General features: G+C 41.1%; 1 protein-coding gene across 5 annotated transcripts in view; it reads left to right on the top strand.

Annotated features, from left to right (window-relative positions):
• NBEA (neurobeachin) overlaps window positions 1–16315 on the top strand; it is a 561077-nt gene that overhangs the window by 153345 nt on the left and 391417 nt on the right. For all 5 annotated transcript variants that reach the window (XM_075265948.1, XM_075265946.1, XM_075265944.1 and 2 more), the window contains exons 6-8: window positions 4927–5053; window positions 7719–7838; window positions 9548–9694. In XM_075265948.1, coding sequence (XP_075122049.1) covers window positions 4927–5053; window positions 7719–7838; window positions 9548–9694 — 394 coding nt within the window. The remainder of the gene's footprint in view (window positions 1–4926; window positions 5054–7718; window positions 7839–9547; window positions 9695–16315) is intronic.

Below are 16315 nucleotides of genomic sequence, written 5' to 3'. Positions count from 1 at the left end.
AAAGTTTTATCCGTATGGATGTCCGGATTTGTGACCGCATTGTCCAGGTCACTGCCATACAATATTACCTTACTATAGACAGGATATTACTGCAGCATAGTCAGAACACCTGAACAAGTGACGTTGGCTATGCAGGAAGGTGGATAAGTGAAGAATTCTAATGAGAAGTATATTGGAAATTTTTCTCTAATTTTCTACAGGTTGCAGGTTGCGCAAATGAAGGTACATCCATGTCGTAGACCTTCATTTGTATGGGTGGTAAAAGCCACCTTTGTATTTCACAATGATTCTATTCCTGTATAGTAATCTTTCTCTCACGATTTTCCTATACTGGGTATTTTGGTCTATTTTTCGTTGTGACCTTTCCAAGCTCAACACAGGATGGCATTTCTCAGATTTACATTTATTGCCCAGCAGGTCCTACATTTTTCCATTCCATTTTCTATTACATAACCTGGTATATACCACACCTCATGTGTCATTCAGCCGCCTGCAGCTATTAATACGACTCGTGAATGTATCCCAGGCTTTAAAATGATTGAACTAAAAGCTCCTGTATGATGGAAATGAACATGCCGCGGCATTGTCATTTTATACCCGATGGGATTTATCCTGAAGTCATTTGTCAGATCTTAAAGAAAATCTCAGTCATTGAGACATTGGGCCATGTGCCTAAACACTGCTGCATATAAACTGTACAAAAAAGATGATGATTGTGAGATGACAAGGGTGTCCACGCACCACGCCTGCAGTGTGCAACCATCTATCCGTCTTTTTGGCAGTGTGAACCAAAATACGTTAAACCTACGGTGTTTATTGATGCTCTCTCCAGTAGCCCTTGTATTTCCTTAAAGGGGTGTTCCCACTTCAGCAACTGTAGCTAGGAGATATGTTGTAGATCGGTGGGGGTTCCAGCAAATGGATAATAGGTAGGGAAGGGTTTGCTTCCCATTCTGAATGGAGGAGCAGTCAGAAATGGAATCATTCCAATCAATGCTTAGTTATCTACATACATGGGAAATGCGTAGAGGTGCCAACCACTGGCCGAAACGGGTGACTGATACAGATAGTGATTGACTGAATGGGCATCTCAGGGCATTTCCTTGGTTTGTCAATCAAACCCGTTAGTAGAGAATAGCAGGCACCAGAGAGACAGGATTTAGAAGACATGTATTCCAGTATAAGCCCTATTTGCTGGAAAACCCCTTTAAGCGCGTACCAAGCAGAACCCGTTCATTTCAATGGGAGCCGGCATACGAGCGCTACCCATTGAAATGAATGGGCTGCTTTTTTCCCTATTGGTTTCAATGGGATACGCGCATATGCCGGCTCATTGAAATGAATGGGATCTGCTTTGTACGTGCTGATTCTGAACGTGTTTTAACGTTCAGAATCAGTCAGCATATACTTAGTGTGAATGCACCCTTGGACTGATGCCGCGTGTTGCAAAAAACCTTTTTCTGTGTGTTTTTTTATTTTTTTAAGCCAAACCCAAAGTGGCTTCAAAAGAAATGGGAAATAGTATAAAGGAAGTGCTTGTACATATCCTTTCTACTTAATCTACTCTTGTCTTTATTTCAAAAACTGCATCAAAATCTGCAACAAAAATCACAAGTTTTTCCTAATGTGTGCCTTAAAAGACCAGTTTACCATAAATTTCATAAATGTGCTCAAAATGAACAACAAGCTATTATATTGTTATAAGCCCATCAGTGTCAAGATTCTCCTCCGGCAAACGCCATCCCCCTCAGTGTTCTGACTAACTTTATGACGCTTTTGGTCCCAACATGGCTGCTGATGAATAGGACATGTGATCTGACTCCATCATCCATCAGTGGCCATAATTGAATAACACTGAGCACGGCACGGTCTATGGTTGTTTCCCATGCCATCACGTAATGTAACCCTTATAAGGCAGCCTGCCCCTTTAATGGCCATTCTGGAGGCTCAGGTGAAGCAGTATAGAAATATACACACAGATTAGACTCTGTATGTCCCCTGTCTCTCCCCGCAGGAGATGGCATTCATCTATGAGATTTCTCTATAATTTAACTCCCATCCTTTTCAGCTGCCATAAAACACGCACACACACATCCTGCTGTACTATATAGAAAGACAATACAGGCAGGAAGTGTGTGACTCCAATATGGCCGCCCTCAGGGAAGGTATTAAAAATTACTTTAAAAGTAATTGCTATAGAAGTTGGGGGACAGAACATTACATTTCTCATTTATAGACTTGCATCTAATTCACCAAACTACAATTAAATACAATAGACATTCCCTTTAAATAGGCATTTCCTACTACAGTCATTAGTAGTAGTTTTAATCCTTTATCGCCGTTTTTAGCTTTGTAAGCATTTTGCTAGACACAGTATACAGCTGCGGTAATTTGTATACATTTCCCTGAGCTATTGTAAAACCGCCATAGTACTACTACCGTATGTGTATGCCGTGCCGCAGCGGGGAGGCTATTCAGAAATCTGATTTAATTCAGGTTATAGATGGCAATTCATTTTCAGAAAATAAAACTGTAGTTACAGGCACTTTTTTGAGGGGGGCGGCTTTGTTTTTTGTACTTATTATTTGAAAGCAGGAATGACCCTCAGACCATATTCAGACTTGGTAGATTGGGTATGGTGTGCATTCTACACAGAAATGTTAAGCAATTCACTGTAAATTAAGTTCAGGTGGATTTTTCGGAACGTGTGGCACATGAACATAAAACACTTGCAGGGACGATCTCTGGGGGCAGGTGCAGGAAATCCCACTGGTACTGGATGCCCTCATTTGTCAGGTACCAATAGAAGTGGCGCCAGGCAAACTGCTCCTTCATATAACTGTGAGACTTCAGAGACTGCATGGCCTTCATGACATTGAGGTTGGGCACGTTCTTGTCTGTGAGCTTAGGATGCTTGGGCATATGTACGTCTTTCTTGGCCACCATGACGCCCTCCTTGAAGAGGAGCTCATAGAGAGCAATACGATCCTTCTTGGGCATCAACATCTCTGCAGCTTTCTTGGAGGCCTGAGCAAGAAAACCACCCAAATCTAATTTTATCCAGTACAGAGACAACTTTTCTCTCCCTACGTAACCCCTTTAACATTTGGATCACTGAAGTCTATTTTTGGGTCTTTTTAACGTATGCACCGGCACATTTCCTATGACATTAAATGTACACAAAAAGTAATGTGCAATGAGCTTTTAAATGAAGCTGAATTTAGATAGACGTTAAAACTTAAACTATCCGTAATAAGTAGAGATGAGTGAATATGCTCGATCGAATACCTCGGCTGCATAGCTCCCGGTGCAAAAACACTTCTGAGTCATCGAATTTATACTGCCCCTTCCACCTTCCCTGCCGCCGGGAGCTATACGGCCGAGGTATTCGATCGAGCATATTCGCTCATCTCTAGTAATAAGTCATGAAGTTTCACTTGTTCAATTTCTATTTTGAGTAGTACATCGCTCTTGTAGTGCTCCGCTATGGAAAGAAGTACTCTAATATAGAAATAAAATAAAAATGGTCCTCTCTATTTTAAATTGATCCTGTATGTACTATAATGTGATTGAATAACCTTACTGACAGCTTGAAGTTATGTGATTTCTTCTGGAGCAACATCAAGACAGGTCTATGGAATCAGATCAAGGCGCTAATTTTGAGTTTGACCTCTTGCTCACGCAGGAATCACTGTGTGCCGCAGAGATGAGATAGGAGCTCCAGAGGGGAGCACATAACTTCAGAATACTAGTGTTGGCATGTTGTTCAGAAACAATACAATACACACACACTCATTTATAATTGAAATTGGGCAAAAATTGGAAGAGTGTCATTGAAGTGTTTTTAAGAGAATTAAAAAAAAAAAAAAGAAAAGGAGACATTGGCGTACATTCCTTAATTCTCCGACACGGGCCATTCTGATAGTTCGTGCTGGTCTTTGATAAATTGGTTGCCCTGCGTCACCGCTGCTACCAAAGCTAATGCTTGACTGCAGCAGTCACATAAGTAGGTGGGCTCATTGTCAGTGCAGTCAGGTAAACAACGGTGTTAGGGTCTACTAAAGCGGTGGTGCAGGGGCATTGTGGGATTGGATAGATAGATAGATAGATAGATAGATAGATAGATAGGAGATTAGATAGATAGATAGATAGATAGATAGGAGATAGATAGATAGATAGATAGATAGATAGATAGATAGATAGATAGGAGATAGATAGATAGATAGATAGATAGATAGATAGATAGATAGATAGGAGATAGATAGATAGATAGATAGATAGATAGGAGATAGATAGATAGATAGATAGATAGATAGATAGATAGGAGATAGATAGATAGATAGATAGATAGGAGATAGATAGATAGATAGATAGATAGATAGATAGATAGATAGATAGATAGGAGATAGATAGATAGATAGATAGGAGATAGATAGGAGATAGATAGATAGATAGATAGATAGATAGATAGATAGGAGATAGATAGATAGATAGATAGATAGATAGATAGATAGATAGATAGGATAGGAGATTAGATAGATAGATAGGAGATAGATAGATAGATAGATAGATAGATAGATAGATAGGAGATAGATAGATAGATAGATAGATAGATAGATAGATAGATAGGAGATAGATAGATAGATAGATAGATAGATAGGAGATAGATAGATAGATAGATAGATAGATAGGAGATAGATAGATAGATAGATAGATAGATAGATAGATAGATAGGAGATAGATAGATAGATAGATAGATAGATAGATAGATAGGAGATAGATAGAGTAAATAATCACTTAATGTATGATCTAATGCCATTTCCCACCTTTGGCTACAACGTTGAGTCTTTGCTGTTTGGATGACTTTTATCTGTTGGTATTAATGATGTGATAAACAAGTAACTTTTCTTGATTTTCTGTTTTTAGCTTTCGCACAAGTAAAGGTGTTGGTTATTCTGCACATTTTGTGGGGAATTGTTTGATAGTCACATCCCTGAAGTCAAAAGGAAAAGGTTTCCAGCACTGTGTGAAGTACGACTTCCAGCCTCGCAAGGTAAATGAGCAGAAATAAACCTGCGGCAGGGTCAACAATCTCACTTCTCTCTACAGATCGTAAATTCCCATATGTTGCGCTTCCATCCATTTATTAGCAGGGTTTACCTTGAAGAGGTATTCTGGTTTTCAGGACTTGATTTAGTTGTGTAGACAATAGGGTATCAGTCACCTTTCTAATATACATGTAATAAATTCTTGTTCACACCTCTTTGTTGTATATAGTGCTGGCCCTTACTGTATAGAAAAGCAAAAAAGGGACACATCAAAATAATTTATACCATGTACTGTGTGTTTTCTTGTTAGTAGACGCCTGCGTCATACACAGGTAGGAATGCAAACAACAGGCAGATGTGAACAAAGGTTTAGATTGTCAATCTCACTTTCTATCGCCATTGTGGTCTCTTTCGTTCTGTGTTGTTCTGTCTCGTCGCCATCTCCTTTGTCTTTTTCATTGTCTTTCTGGTAGTCCAGTGCTCTCTTATTCCTCCTTACCATATACCACTATCTGCCTTCTTTCTTTTTATCTCTTCCTTATTCTACCTGTCTTAAGGGCTAGTTCACATGGGGTTCCGCGTCAACACATTCCATCGCGGCTGCTGTGACAGGATGTCAGTGCAGTGCACTAACATCCCATCGCGGCTTTCCACTCCGGATTAGGCCCAAATGAATGGGCCTAGTCCGGAGGGTGGTGTCGCTAGGCGGACGCTGAATCAGCCGCGGAATCCACCTGAAGAAAGGGCAGCTCGCTTCTTTTTGCCACAAGCAGGAGTAAACGGCTCATGGAAAAAGGAAATGACCGTCTCCCATTGATTTCAATGGGAGGTGGCAGAATTTTGACCCAGATTCCGTGTCAAAATCCTAACCATTTTGCCCAGTGTGAACTAGCCCTTACTTTCTCTGCTGTCGATACTTATATACCTCACCCTCTGTTACTCTATATGTCTCTTCTATATTTCGTGTGTTCTCATTGTCTGTTGCTTTTATCTTTTCTTACTCCCTCTATCTATTGCTTTTTATGACTTAATCTCTCCTTTGCTGTCTGTAACTACTTCATTGCTTGTTTGGCACCGCCTATTGCACTGCTTTTTCTTGCGTTTTTTTTTTTCTCTCTCTTTGTTTCCTCTGCACTCTTCATCGGTCTCTTTCTCCCTGCCTGTCTCTCTCTCACCCTGTAGATCTCTGTCTCTTTCTTTGTCTAATTTCTATGTGAACTCATTAGTTTAGTCTAATTCCAGTGGAAATATTTAATAACATGTCTCTGGATAACATCCTGTGATGGTGATATATGCCTTAGAATGGTTTTAGAGCCACGACACAAACTAAATTATGAAGCAGGGGATCTGAAATCCTTAAGTTGTATCAATTGAGTTTTATATTTCCTTTTCGCATCAGTTATAATGAATGTCTGAACTTCACCGCTCGCTCCCTTTGGGAATTGAATAGCTGATTGACAATGCGGTAATTGTACCTAGTGAGAAGGACTCGGCGCTCTCTGGACTCCTACAAAAAATGGAAGACGATTTTTCTGCCAGTTGTAAATGGTCCAGTATAAGCACCCAGCATACACACTGACCGAAAAGTACATTTAGTTAAAAAAATAAAAGTAAAAAATTCACAGTTCTGATCTTCTTATGTGTATATTCGTGTCAGAGACAAAAAAAGATAGGTGTAAGCGTCTGATCGCTAGGTGGCCACAGGTTCGCCATTTGAATAGAGAAGCAATGCAAATTCTTGACCATTGCTCTATAATCGTCTATGGGACTTCCAGGTTAGTGACATCGAACAGTCCCATTCAAGTAAATTGAGAGTTGGCTGAGTGTTTGCGCCACCATTACATATAGGGCTGACAATCTACATTCCCTATCAGTACGTCTTTGGAGAATATCCGGAGGAAACCCAACATTAAACATATAACCAATTATTTCTGTTTACTATCCATTAAATAAAACTAACCAGGGGCTGTTATTGAGTCAGACCAAAAATTGCCAAAAAATAGAGAATATTATAGTTTCCATTGGGTTGCAAGGTGCGTTCTTCATCATAAATGAGCTGCACCCTTCATCAGGCTCTGAAGTCCATGCAAGCTTACCGTGAACATAGATTTGAAGGGTATACAATCATAATCTGGTGGGCCTGAAGACCCTACCCATGCCACACTCCCTTGTCATGCCCCCGTTCTACAAATCGCCAAGGGCAGCGTAAAAGAGATTAAAAAAAGGTGCAACAATAATTTGCAACTTTCTCATGCCTTGTTCACCAGAAATCTTGTGTACTAAATCTCTCCCAATATGTCAGAGAGAAAAATAAAGCCTTTCACAGTAAAACAAACCAGATGTAAAGTAAAGACACCAAAATAAATCACATATAGGAGAAGACAACTGAAGAGTAGGCAGACATTTTATTCATAAGATTTGCTTAGCCATTTGTCACACTTAGAAATGGATAATAGGCCTACAGAGATGTTGCATATGAAACATCTACCTTCCTCGAGTCCCTGAATTTCTTCGTGTTCTATAGTCGAAAATAATGTAACCTATTAATCCTGACTGACTGCGAATGCCAGGGAAATATGCAAATACTATAACACTTTTCCTGCGAAGGTGACATATCTACTAATACTCTGCTATATTCTGTCCTAACATGGTTAATCTCTTTCGTTCCAGTGGTACATGATCAGCATTGTTCACATCTACAACCGTTGGAGAAACAGTGAAATCCGCTGCTATGTAAATGGCCAGCTAGTATCTTATGGGGACATGGCGTGGCATGTCAACACCAATGACGTGAGTATTCATTACGAGGACACTAAGCTCATGTGTGAGATTATCCTGGAAGTCACTTCATTATTAAGCTATAATACTTCACCATACCACCTCTGGTGGTGTAATCATATTACCGGCACAATCCTTGGTATTAGTGTAGCATTAGCTGTGACAGTTGTCTAGGCTGGAAAGTCGTAAACCCGCGTTACAATTACATTCATTTTTTAGTATAATGTTTAAAGAAGTTCTCCTGGACTTTATAGGGAGTCTCCACCTCCCTGAGCATGTTGGACTGTCACCACCATGTTACCGAGCATGTTACTGTGATAAACATCATACCTTTGTTATGTAGAACACTTTCGTAGACTTACAGAATAGCGTCCATGTGCTATGCATATAAGTCACTTGGTGCACTGGGGGCAGACCTTCAGCTGCCCGGAGCACTGCTCTTACCACTCAGACGCTGCCTGCACTACCCTGTATACTAGGAGTTGATCCTCTCACGGCTATGGCATTATTCATCTTACTTGAGCAGAAAGAGTAGTGCCCCCAGGGATGTAGGCCTGCCCCCAGGGATGAAGGCCTGCCCCCAGGGATGAAGGCCTGCCCCCAGGGATGAAGGCCTGCCCCCAGGGATGAAGGCCTGCCCCCAGGGATGAAGGCCTGCCCCCAGGGATGAAGGCCTGCCGCCGGTGCCCTGACTGCCTTATTTGCAGAAGACTTCAATGTTGTTGTTTTTTCTCTAAATCTACAAAAGTAACATATGTAATAAAGGTATGTTGTTTGTCACTGAAATGTGCTCTGTAACATGGTTTTGGCAGGTGAATATGCTTGGGCGGTGTGATCGACTCCTTTTAAGATAATGTACAGGGGGCATCAATATTGCACCAATTTAATCTGTGTTGCTCACGTCAGTGCCTGTCCACATTGGGACTCATAATATAAGTCCTAAACTTTAGTATGTTCTAAATGAGGGTGGAAACAATACAATCATGTTTAGTTTTGAACCTCATAAGACAACGGTTTAACCACTGAGCCACCCTGGTGCCCATGGCAGCCCCAGTAGAAATGATAGTACAACAATAGAATATGCCATCAGTTCCTGTTCCACTGGCTAGACTTCTACCTGCATATGAGATAAATAAGATACATGGCTTTACTTGGCGACGTTTGTCAATCTTGTGACCTGCCATTCTCACAATGATAGGACCCCAAAATGGAAACATACCACCTATCCTGTTCATAGGTCATAAGTGTTCATTTTGGCACATACCCTTTAATATTCAGTGTGGGAAATTTATGAAGCTCTGAATTCCCAAATTCTGGTTTAAAAAATTCACATAGTAGAGGTTTGTTACTTCTTCAGCTTAATAAGTGAAAAAAAAATTGTGATTTTTTTGTTTCCATTTTTACACGACCCACTCTGCCTATGGGAAAGTGACTGTGGTTATCTAGCGGTCTATACACCAAATTTAGCAAATACGTCTTTTTTAAAAAAATCACAAAAATTGTTGCAATTTCACTCCAGTAAGGGGGAGATGTAGAAAGTGGCATAACAACTAGAGATGAGCGAGTACTGTTCGGATCAGCACGCTCCATAGAAATGAATGGATGCACCTGGTACTTCCGCTTTGACGGCGGCCGGCTGCTTAGCGTGCCGGCTACGTCCATTCATTTCTATGCGAGCATATTTTAGGTTTTGGTTGTTGATGCACTTTTTTATTTTCCAGAGCTATGATAAATGCTTCCTTGGTTCATCGGAGACCGCCGACGCAAACAGAGTGTTTTGTGGTCAGCTTGGAGCGGTGTATGTGTTCATCGAGGCCCTGAACCCTGCGCAGATCTTTGCTATACATCAGCTTGGGCCTGGTTATAAGGTGAGATACTTCTTCAGGTTTTGTTGTATAGTTTACCGCGGCTGAGAAGTTTTCTTTGTTCTTCCGTTAGTTCAGCAAATAACATTAATCCATCTTAATGGGATCATATAGTAAATACATCACTGAATTGCAGTCTCTCAAGAACTGAAGCTATTAATATGTGTAAACTTTAATCTGTCTTGTGGTGCTAATACTATGTGGGATATTCAGCCGTGTAGAGGAGTGCCAAATAATAATTTGTCAAATGTAATTTTGGATTACTGCACTTTATGTGAAGAATTAGCATATTAGAAGTTACGGAGGCGTATTGTGATGAGTAATATGTAGCAACTTTTTGCTCTCTCTCTCTCTATATGTTATTTTAAATTTAGATTGTGAGCCCCATATAGACCTCACAATTTACATTTTTCCCTATCAGTATGTCTTTGGAGTATGGGAGGAAATCCACACAAGCATGGGGAGAACATACAAACTCCTTGCAGATGTTTTGTCCTTGGCAGGATTCGAACCCAGGGCTCTGAGCCACCGTGTTGCCCATATTTGTTTTTGTCTTTATTTTTGCTTTGTGCGCTTCATCTCAAAATCCTGGGCACTTGACTAGATTTTACGACATTGGTCTAAGTTTACATGTGTAGGGGAGTAGGAATAATGGAAAATCAGGTCCTGTATTGACTTATATAATTGAGTCTTGCTAGATCCATAGTCAAGATCTATCACCAAAACCTACAGTCAAAAATAGAAACAGATTACAGTAAAAAGTGTGTCGTTACCTGGTTTAAAAGGAAGTTGGTTAGCAGTAAGTTGGTTATACTCCTAATCCCAGCACCTTGTACAGGGGATTCTATAGTTTCCAAATATAGCTCTTTTGTTCAACATTGGAGCCCCTTTTCATGCAAATCGTTGTTTTGATCTTATGCAGATGAGGGGAAAGTGTTTTGCCTGGGAATCTGGAGTTGAGAACAATGCCCAGACAAGCTCAGGCACTCCTCAAGGCACTTTTTTGCAGGTTTACAATGCTGATTTACATAAAAATGGGGCTTCAAAGCTGAATAACAGAGGCATATTTGGAAACTGTAGACTCAATGTCACAAGGTCTTGAGATTAGGTTTGCAACCAATTTACTACTGACAGACTTTAGCTAATAAGAAAAATCTAGGTGATGCGATAGTTTATGGGACCTTAAAAGGAGATTTTTTTAAAAATATTTCTTCAATCATTCTTTTTCCTTTTTTTTTTTTTTTAAACATAACTTGTGTGATTGTCTTTCCTATAACATAGTAGCAAATTGCCTCAAAATCTTAGACACCAGCAGCGTGCTTCCAGATAAATCGTGGTGTTTTACAGTCAGAGTAAAGTAGATGTGATTCTAGTGAATCCCATGCCCAATTTACAGTAAAAACCGTGGTGCGGACATGCGGCGATTTCCAAAACTGGCGTGGTTTTGGAAATCGCAACATGTCAATCATACCTAAAGAAACGGCAACTATTTTCCCATAGGTATAATTGAAAATTTAGGACCCCTTTCATGTAGATATGTATTGTAGATGTAGTTGTGTATTTAACCAGCATTCAAAACGTTGTTCACACTTATATTTTGTCAGCAGGAACCTTAAAATTCTATTTTAGACTTGATATTGGTGTTGGGTAGCCATATTAGCGTTTGTGTGACAAGTACATAGACCGTCCTGATTGAATACGTATCCATACTTGTAAAGTGGGACATATAGAGGTAGTAACTGCATATTAAAGGCAGTGTCTATTTCATCAGTATTGCTTGTTATTACTCTGTATACACTTTAGTTACAGCTTTTCCAATAACCATCAGAATTATGTAGTGTTGTATATTGATATATTCTGTCCCTGCTCATCCGTGCGATAAGCGTGCAGAATATACAGTAAGCATTGATCTCCTTGCACGCTCACAAATCATTTCATCTTCCCCACTAGTAATATAACACATGGTAATGTTGTATGTAGGAATATCCGAGTGTGATACGGCTAGTATTCTCCTTTATAATTGCTATTTACTAGGTGGTGATAAATTCTCCAGCTTGTCATCGGCCTGAACCCAGAACTCTCCATCCAGTCCTGAATTAACATTGATTGGATATTGATTTCCGTGCGTTCTTAGCAGATTACTTGTGTATTGTCCATTAAGTGCACGTTTCGGGCATTTTTTTTTTTTTTTGCAGAATCTATCTCTATGTTATTAAATATTTAGTCTTCCTATAAAGTCTATTCCATTGAACAACATATGGTATGCGAGCGTCTTGAGAGTTGTTGCCTGGATGTTTCTAGAAGGGTCTAGGATAATAATAAATAAGGTTATTGATGGCAGGTAGCACATTGCACAAACATCATTCAATTACAGTTTTGGATTGTTTTATTTTTATCTATAAAATCTTAAAGGGATTCTACCATTAAAACACTTTTTTTTTCTGGTTGACATGTAAGAATAGCCTTAAGAAAGACTATTCTTCTCCTACCTTTAGATGTCTTTAGATGTCTTCTCCGCGCCGCTGTTCCATAGAAATCCCGTTTTTTGTCAGTGTGCAAATGAGTTCTCTCGCAGCACTCAAACAGCACTGGGGGCGTCCCCAATGCTGCGAGAGAACTCTCCAGCACCGCCTCCATCTTCTTCAGGAACGTCCTCATCAAGCATCAAGTATGTAAGCGGCCATTTTTTTGTGGCCTGTGGGCATACGCAGTCAGCTCTGCGTGAGGCCCGAGGCCTACACAAGTTTCATCGCCTGCACCGGAAGAAAACACTTTCTGCGCAGTGTCCGCATGGAACATGCAGACAGAGAAGTACTTGATGATCTACTTTCCTGTCCGCATGACTCGTGCAGAGACCGTGTGAAGAGCACACAGACCCCATTATAGTCTATGGGGTCCGTGTGCTTTCACTGCACACCGCTTGTCAATGCATTCGGTAGTCCATTCAGGGGATCCCAATGCAGACTCCCCAAACGGATTACCGAACGCAGATGTGAACCAGGCCTCACTTATACAGCACCATCATATTTTGCAGCACTTTACAGCCACGGTCAGTCACTGTCCCATATAGGGCTCACAATCTGAATTACCTATCAGTATGTCTTATGCTATCTCTGTAACATTTTTGAGACATATTTAAAGTTGAGATTTTCTGCTACTCCACAATTTCTCTGGTTTAAGTGCTACAGAGCCAAGCATATCATCACCTAAAGTGATCGCCCCCTTCGGCCTCTCAGCTTCACTCATCTCCTCAGATAACAGGTCGCTGTGACTCTTCTCCGCTATCTTACATAAGGCCTTCTGAGGTGATTTCTAACATAACAGAAGGAAAGCTAAAAAGCAGATTTCACATAATAACCTACAGTGGTGTGGTCAGAAAAGGTGGCAGGTTCCCTTTACTACAGTGATGGTGCAGTCTATGGGCTAACATTCACCTCCCACTTATATGGTGGCACAGAGAGATTTGTACTTACATAACCTATCAGAGAAAAACAGTCATGACCCGATCAGTCCGATGCTGTCTTAGGGTATGTTCACACACACCTGCTGTTTTTAAAATCAGAAATAGATAGTATAAGGAGTGCGTTATATAGGAAAGATTAATCTCTGTTATTTTTAATAAACTCCTAGTTTTAGCTTCAAAAAACTAAATAATAAAACTACATTGACATTGCGTTTGAAGCCACCATTGTGGCGGTATTCTTCGCTAGAGGCGTCACACCGAGGCACTATTCTGCAGCACTGGAAATGGATGCAGGTCCATAATATGGGACCATATAGTGCCACACTACAGCGACCGTGTACAGTAAAGCTGGCCAAGTATGTTAGAATAACGTCGGCTGAATCCGATGATATCAGTTGCACTGGCCAACCATCCAATGTCATTGGGGCCTCCAACACTTCCCTAATGGCACATGGTGATTGGGCTGTTGGATTTCAGTATGCTCCATCCTTGTGTTTTGGATGTAGAAGTGTCTGCATCAGGTTTCTCCCCTCTCCCTTGAATGGGAAGAAATTGTACGCTATGTGTTGGTTGGGATTTTCTGACTACGTTGTGCTTGTTTGGGTGATGTTTAGTGTTTGTCGCCCCATCTTTGTCTACCACTGAGCTGTATATTTGAGCACCCCATAAAATCACTTTATAGGTTTCAGACTCAGTGTGCTTTTGACATGTTATCCTTCAAGTGACGTCTTAAAGGGGTTTTCCACTTCTTATTATTACAGCATATGGACACATAAAATAACAAATACTATATACTCCCTTGTCTATTCGGCCACTGGCCCAGTCTCCGTTCAAGTCCCCAGTCTTTGGCTGATAATCATGTTTGCAGGCAAACCATAAATCAAAAAGTGGCTGAGCCGGCGATTCTCCATCTGGATACAACATCACTGCTCCGTTATTGGCTGATGCGTTGCGGTGCGGGCCAAAGGTCAGGAAGATCAGGGACCCAAACAGTGACTCTCTGCTGGATTCCTGGCCAAACGGAGATGTTAGTATATAATATTTGTTATATGCTGTAAAACCCCTTTATATTGCCCAACAATCTGACAGTAATTCACATTTAACATTGCATATCGCGCTTCGCTTCTTAGATGTGATTCTCCATATTCAGATTATTCACAAGTGTGTTGAAAGGACTGATCTGTCTGCAAGGTAAAACAAGTGAGATGTATGGGGTTTACACGTGTTGGGTAATGAAGTGCTGAGGGGACACTGTTTTATCAATACTTTAGCTCTCTGTTGAGATATGCAGGCTGAGTTAGATGCAAGTCTCTGTGACAAGATCTTATCGTGCCCCGCAGAGCGTGTTTACGTGTGCTGGGTTATCAGCTTGGGTTTTCGGTGTTCAGTCTCTACTAAATCGCTGCAGCTGTTTATAAAGCTTCCCCCTATGCTGCCGCTACTTGGCTCATTGTTCCTACAATTATTCTACTTCGCCTTGTGTGCTTTGTGAATGCCAAGAGAATACAAAACATGAATAGCATTTATAAATACAATATTTTCAGCCTCTTTCCATATACCCTATAAACACATTGTCGGGACCCGAGTTGTTTGTATTTTCTGGTGGTGTTTGTCTCTGGTCGCTCTCTTTGCCACTAAGCCAGGGGTTGGGTATTTGCCTCAGTGTCTACTTGAGCTGGCTGGGTGTCTCAGTAGATGCGAGCTTCAGGTCATTGTCATCAACCTATCAAGTCTTTCCGGGGTCTGTAAAAGGCTGAGTGCTGGCATCAGTCCTTGCCGGTTTTCATTGTTACCAACTAGGATTCTTGGCCCAGTTTAGTAGGAGTGTTTTGTAGAAGTTGTGCGGTCTCAGGGGCTTATTTGGAAGTGATGTGAGTTATGTTCTGTGCGCGAGTCTGTTTTCCCCCTTATTCTCCTACTCAACCCCTGTCCTGCATTTCTGGCTGCCTGTCACTGTTTGGTATTAGTGAGGTTTTGTTTAGGGCTTCAGGTTTATTTTGCCCCTGTCCTGTGATACCCTTTCCTCACTGCTCCACTTTTCCTCTCCTCAAACTCCTGTTGTGTGTTTATGGTTGTGCTGCACCTGTTAGTTCTCCAGCACTTCCCATCTTAGTTGTTACCGCTTGCAGCTGCACCTATTCTTTCGTTAGGGGTGACCGCCTCTAGTTTCCCAGTCCCTAGCCTCTTTCAGCTCTCATCCTACCTGTCTGTTAGGTCTTCGCGTTAATAGAGCTAGAAGTTGTCGGGGCCAAGCTTAGCTTGGGTACAGCTGACAACACCCTCAGGCAGGGCCTAGTCAGCCGTCGTAACACTAGTGGCAGCTTACCTACCCCGTTTCCATAGCAGTGCAAGCAGTATTCTGCATATGGTTGCTCGGGCATTGACACAACCGTGACGCACATCACGCAATAGGTATCCAGTAAAATTATTCATTCTGGCTGTGCTTATCTATTATTCGAATTTTTGTCCATTGTAACATTTCTAGTCTTGTTAGTTGGTATGTATGTGCTGCCTGTCATCCCAAAAATACCCCTGTAGTCAAACTACCATGGCAATAACTTCTATTAGGAGACTGGACCTTGTGGACACCATGTCAGAACACAGAGACTGGACTCTATGGCCAGAACATGGTGGCTATAGGGTCCAGTCTCCTAATAGAAGTGACTGTCATGGTAGTTTGTTTCAGGGAATTGAAGCTGATTTTTTGACTAATGTGGATTTTGACGCTGAATATGAAGTGAATGGTGGCGCTGAACATGAAGCATATTTTGACACTGAATATGAAACAGATTTGATGCTCAATTTGAAGCAGAATTTGGAGATGAGTGCCACCCTATTTTGCCTATCTTCCCTTTATTGGGCAAGGCCAAATTCCATGTCAAATTCAGTGTCAACGGTAAAAGTGTATTTTCCGCCTCCCATTTATTTCAATAGGAGTTCTCAGGTGGAAAGCACATGAAGAACCAGTAGAATGCATAGCTTATGTTCACACAGAGTTATTTGGAGCTGATTTTGAGGCAGATTCTACCTTAAAATGAATTCCAAATTCTGTGTGAGATCTGCCTGCACTTCCTACTGGTTCTTCAGACAGATTCTGCCTAAAGCACCCACTGAAAAAGAGTGAGAGGCAGATTTTGGAGCAGATTTTCAGAATCTGCACC

This window comes from Leptodactylus fuscus, chromosome 2 (assembly GCF_031893055.1).
Source record: "Leptodactylus fuscus isolate aLepFus1 chromosome 2, aLepFus1.hap2, whole genome shotgun sequence".
NCBI classification, from domain to species: domain Eukaryota; kingdom Metazoa; phylum Chordata; class Amphibia; order Anura; family Leptodactylidae; genus Leptodactylus; species Leptodactylus fuscus.
The sequence above is the reverse complement of the archived record's forward strand: the minus strand, read 5'-3'. Positions and strand labels throughout refer to the sequence as shown.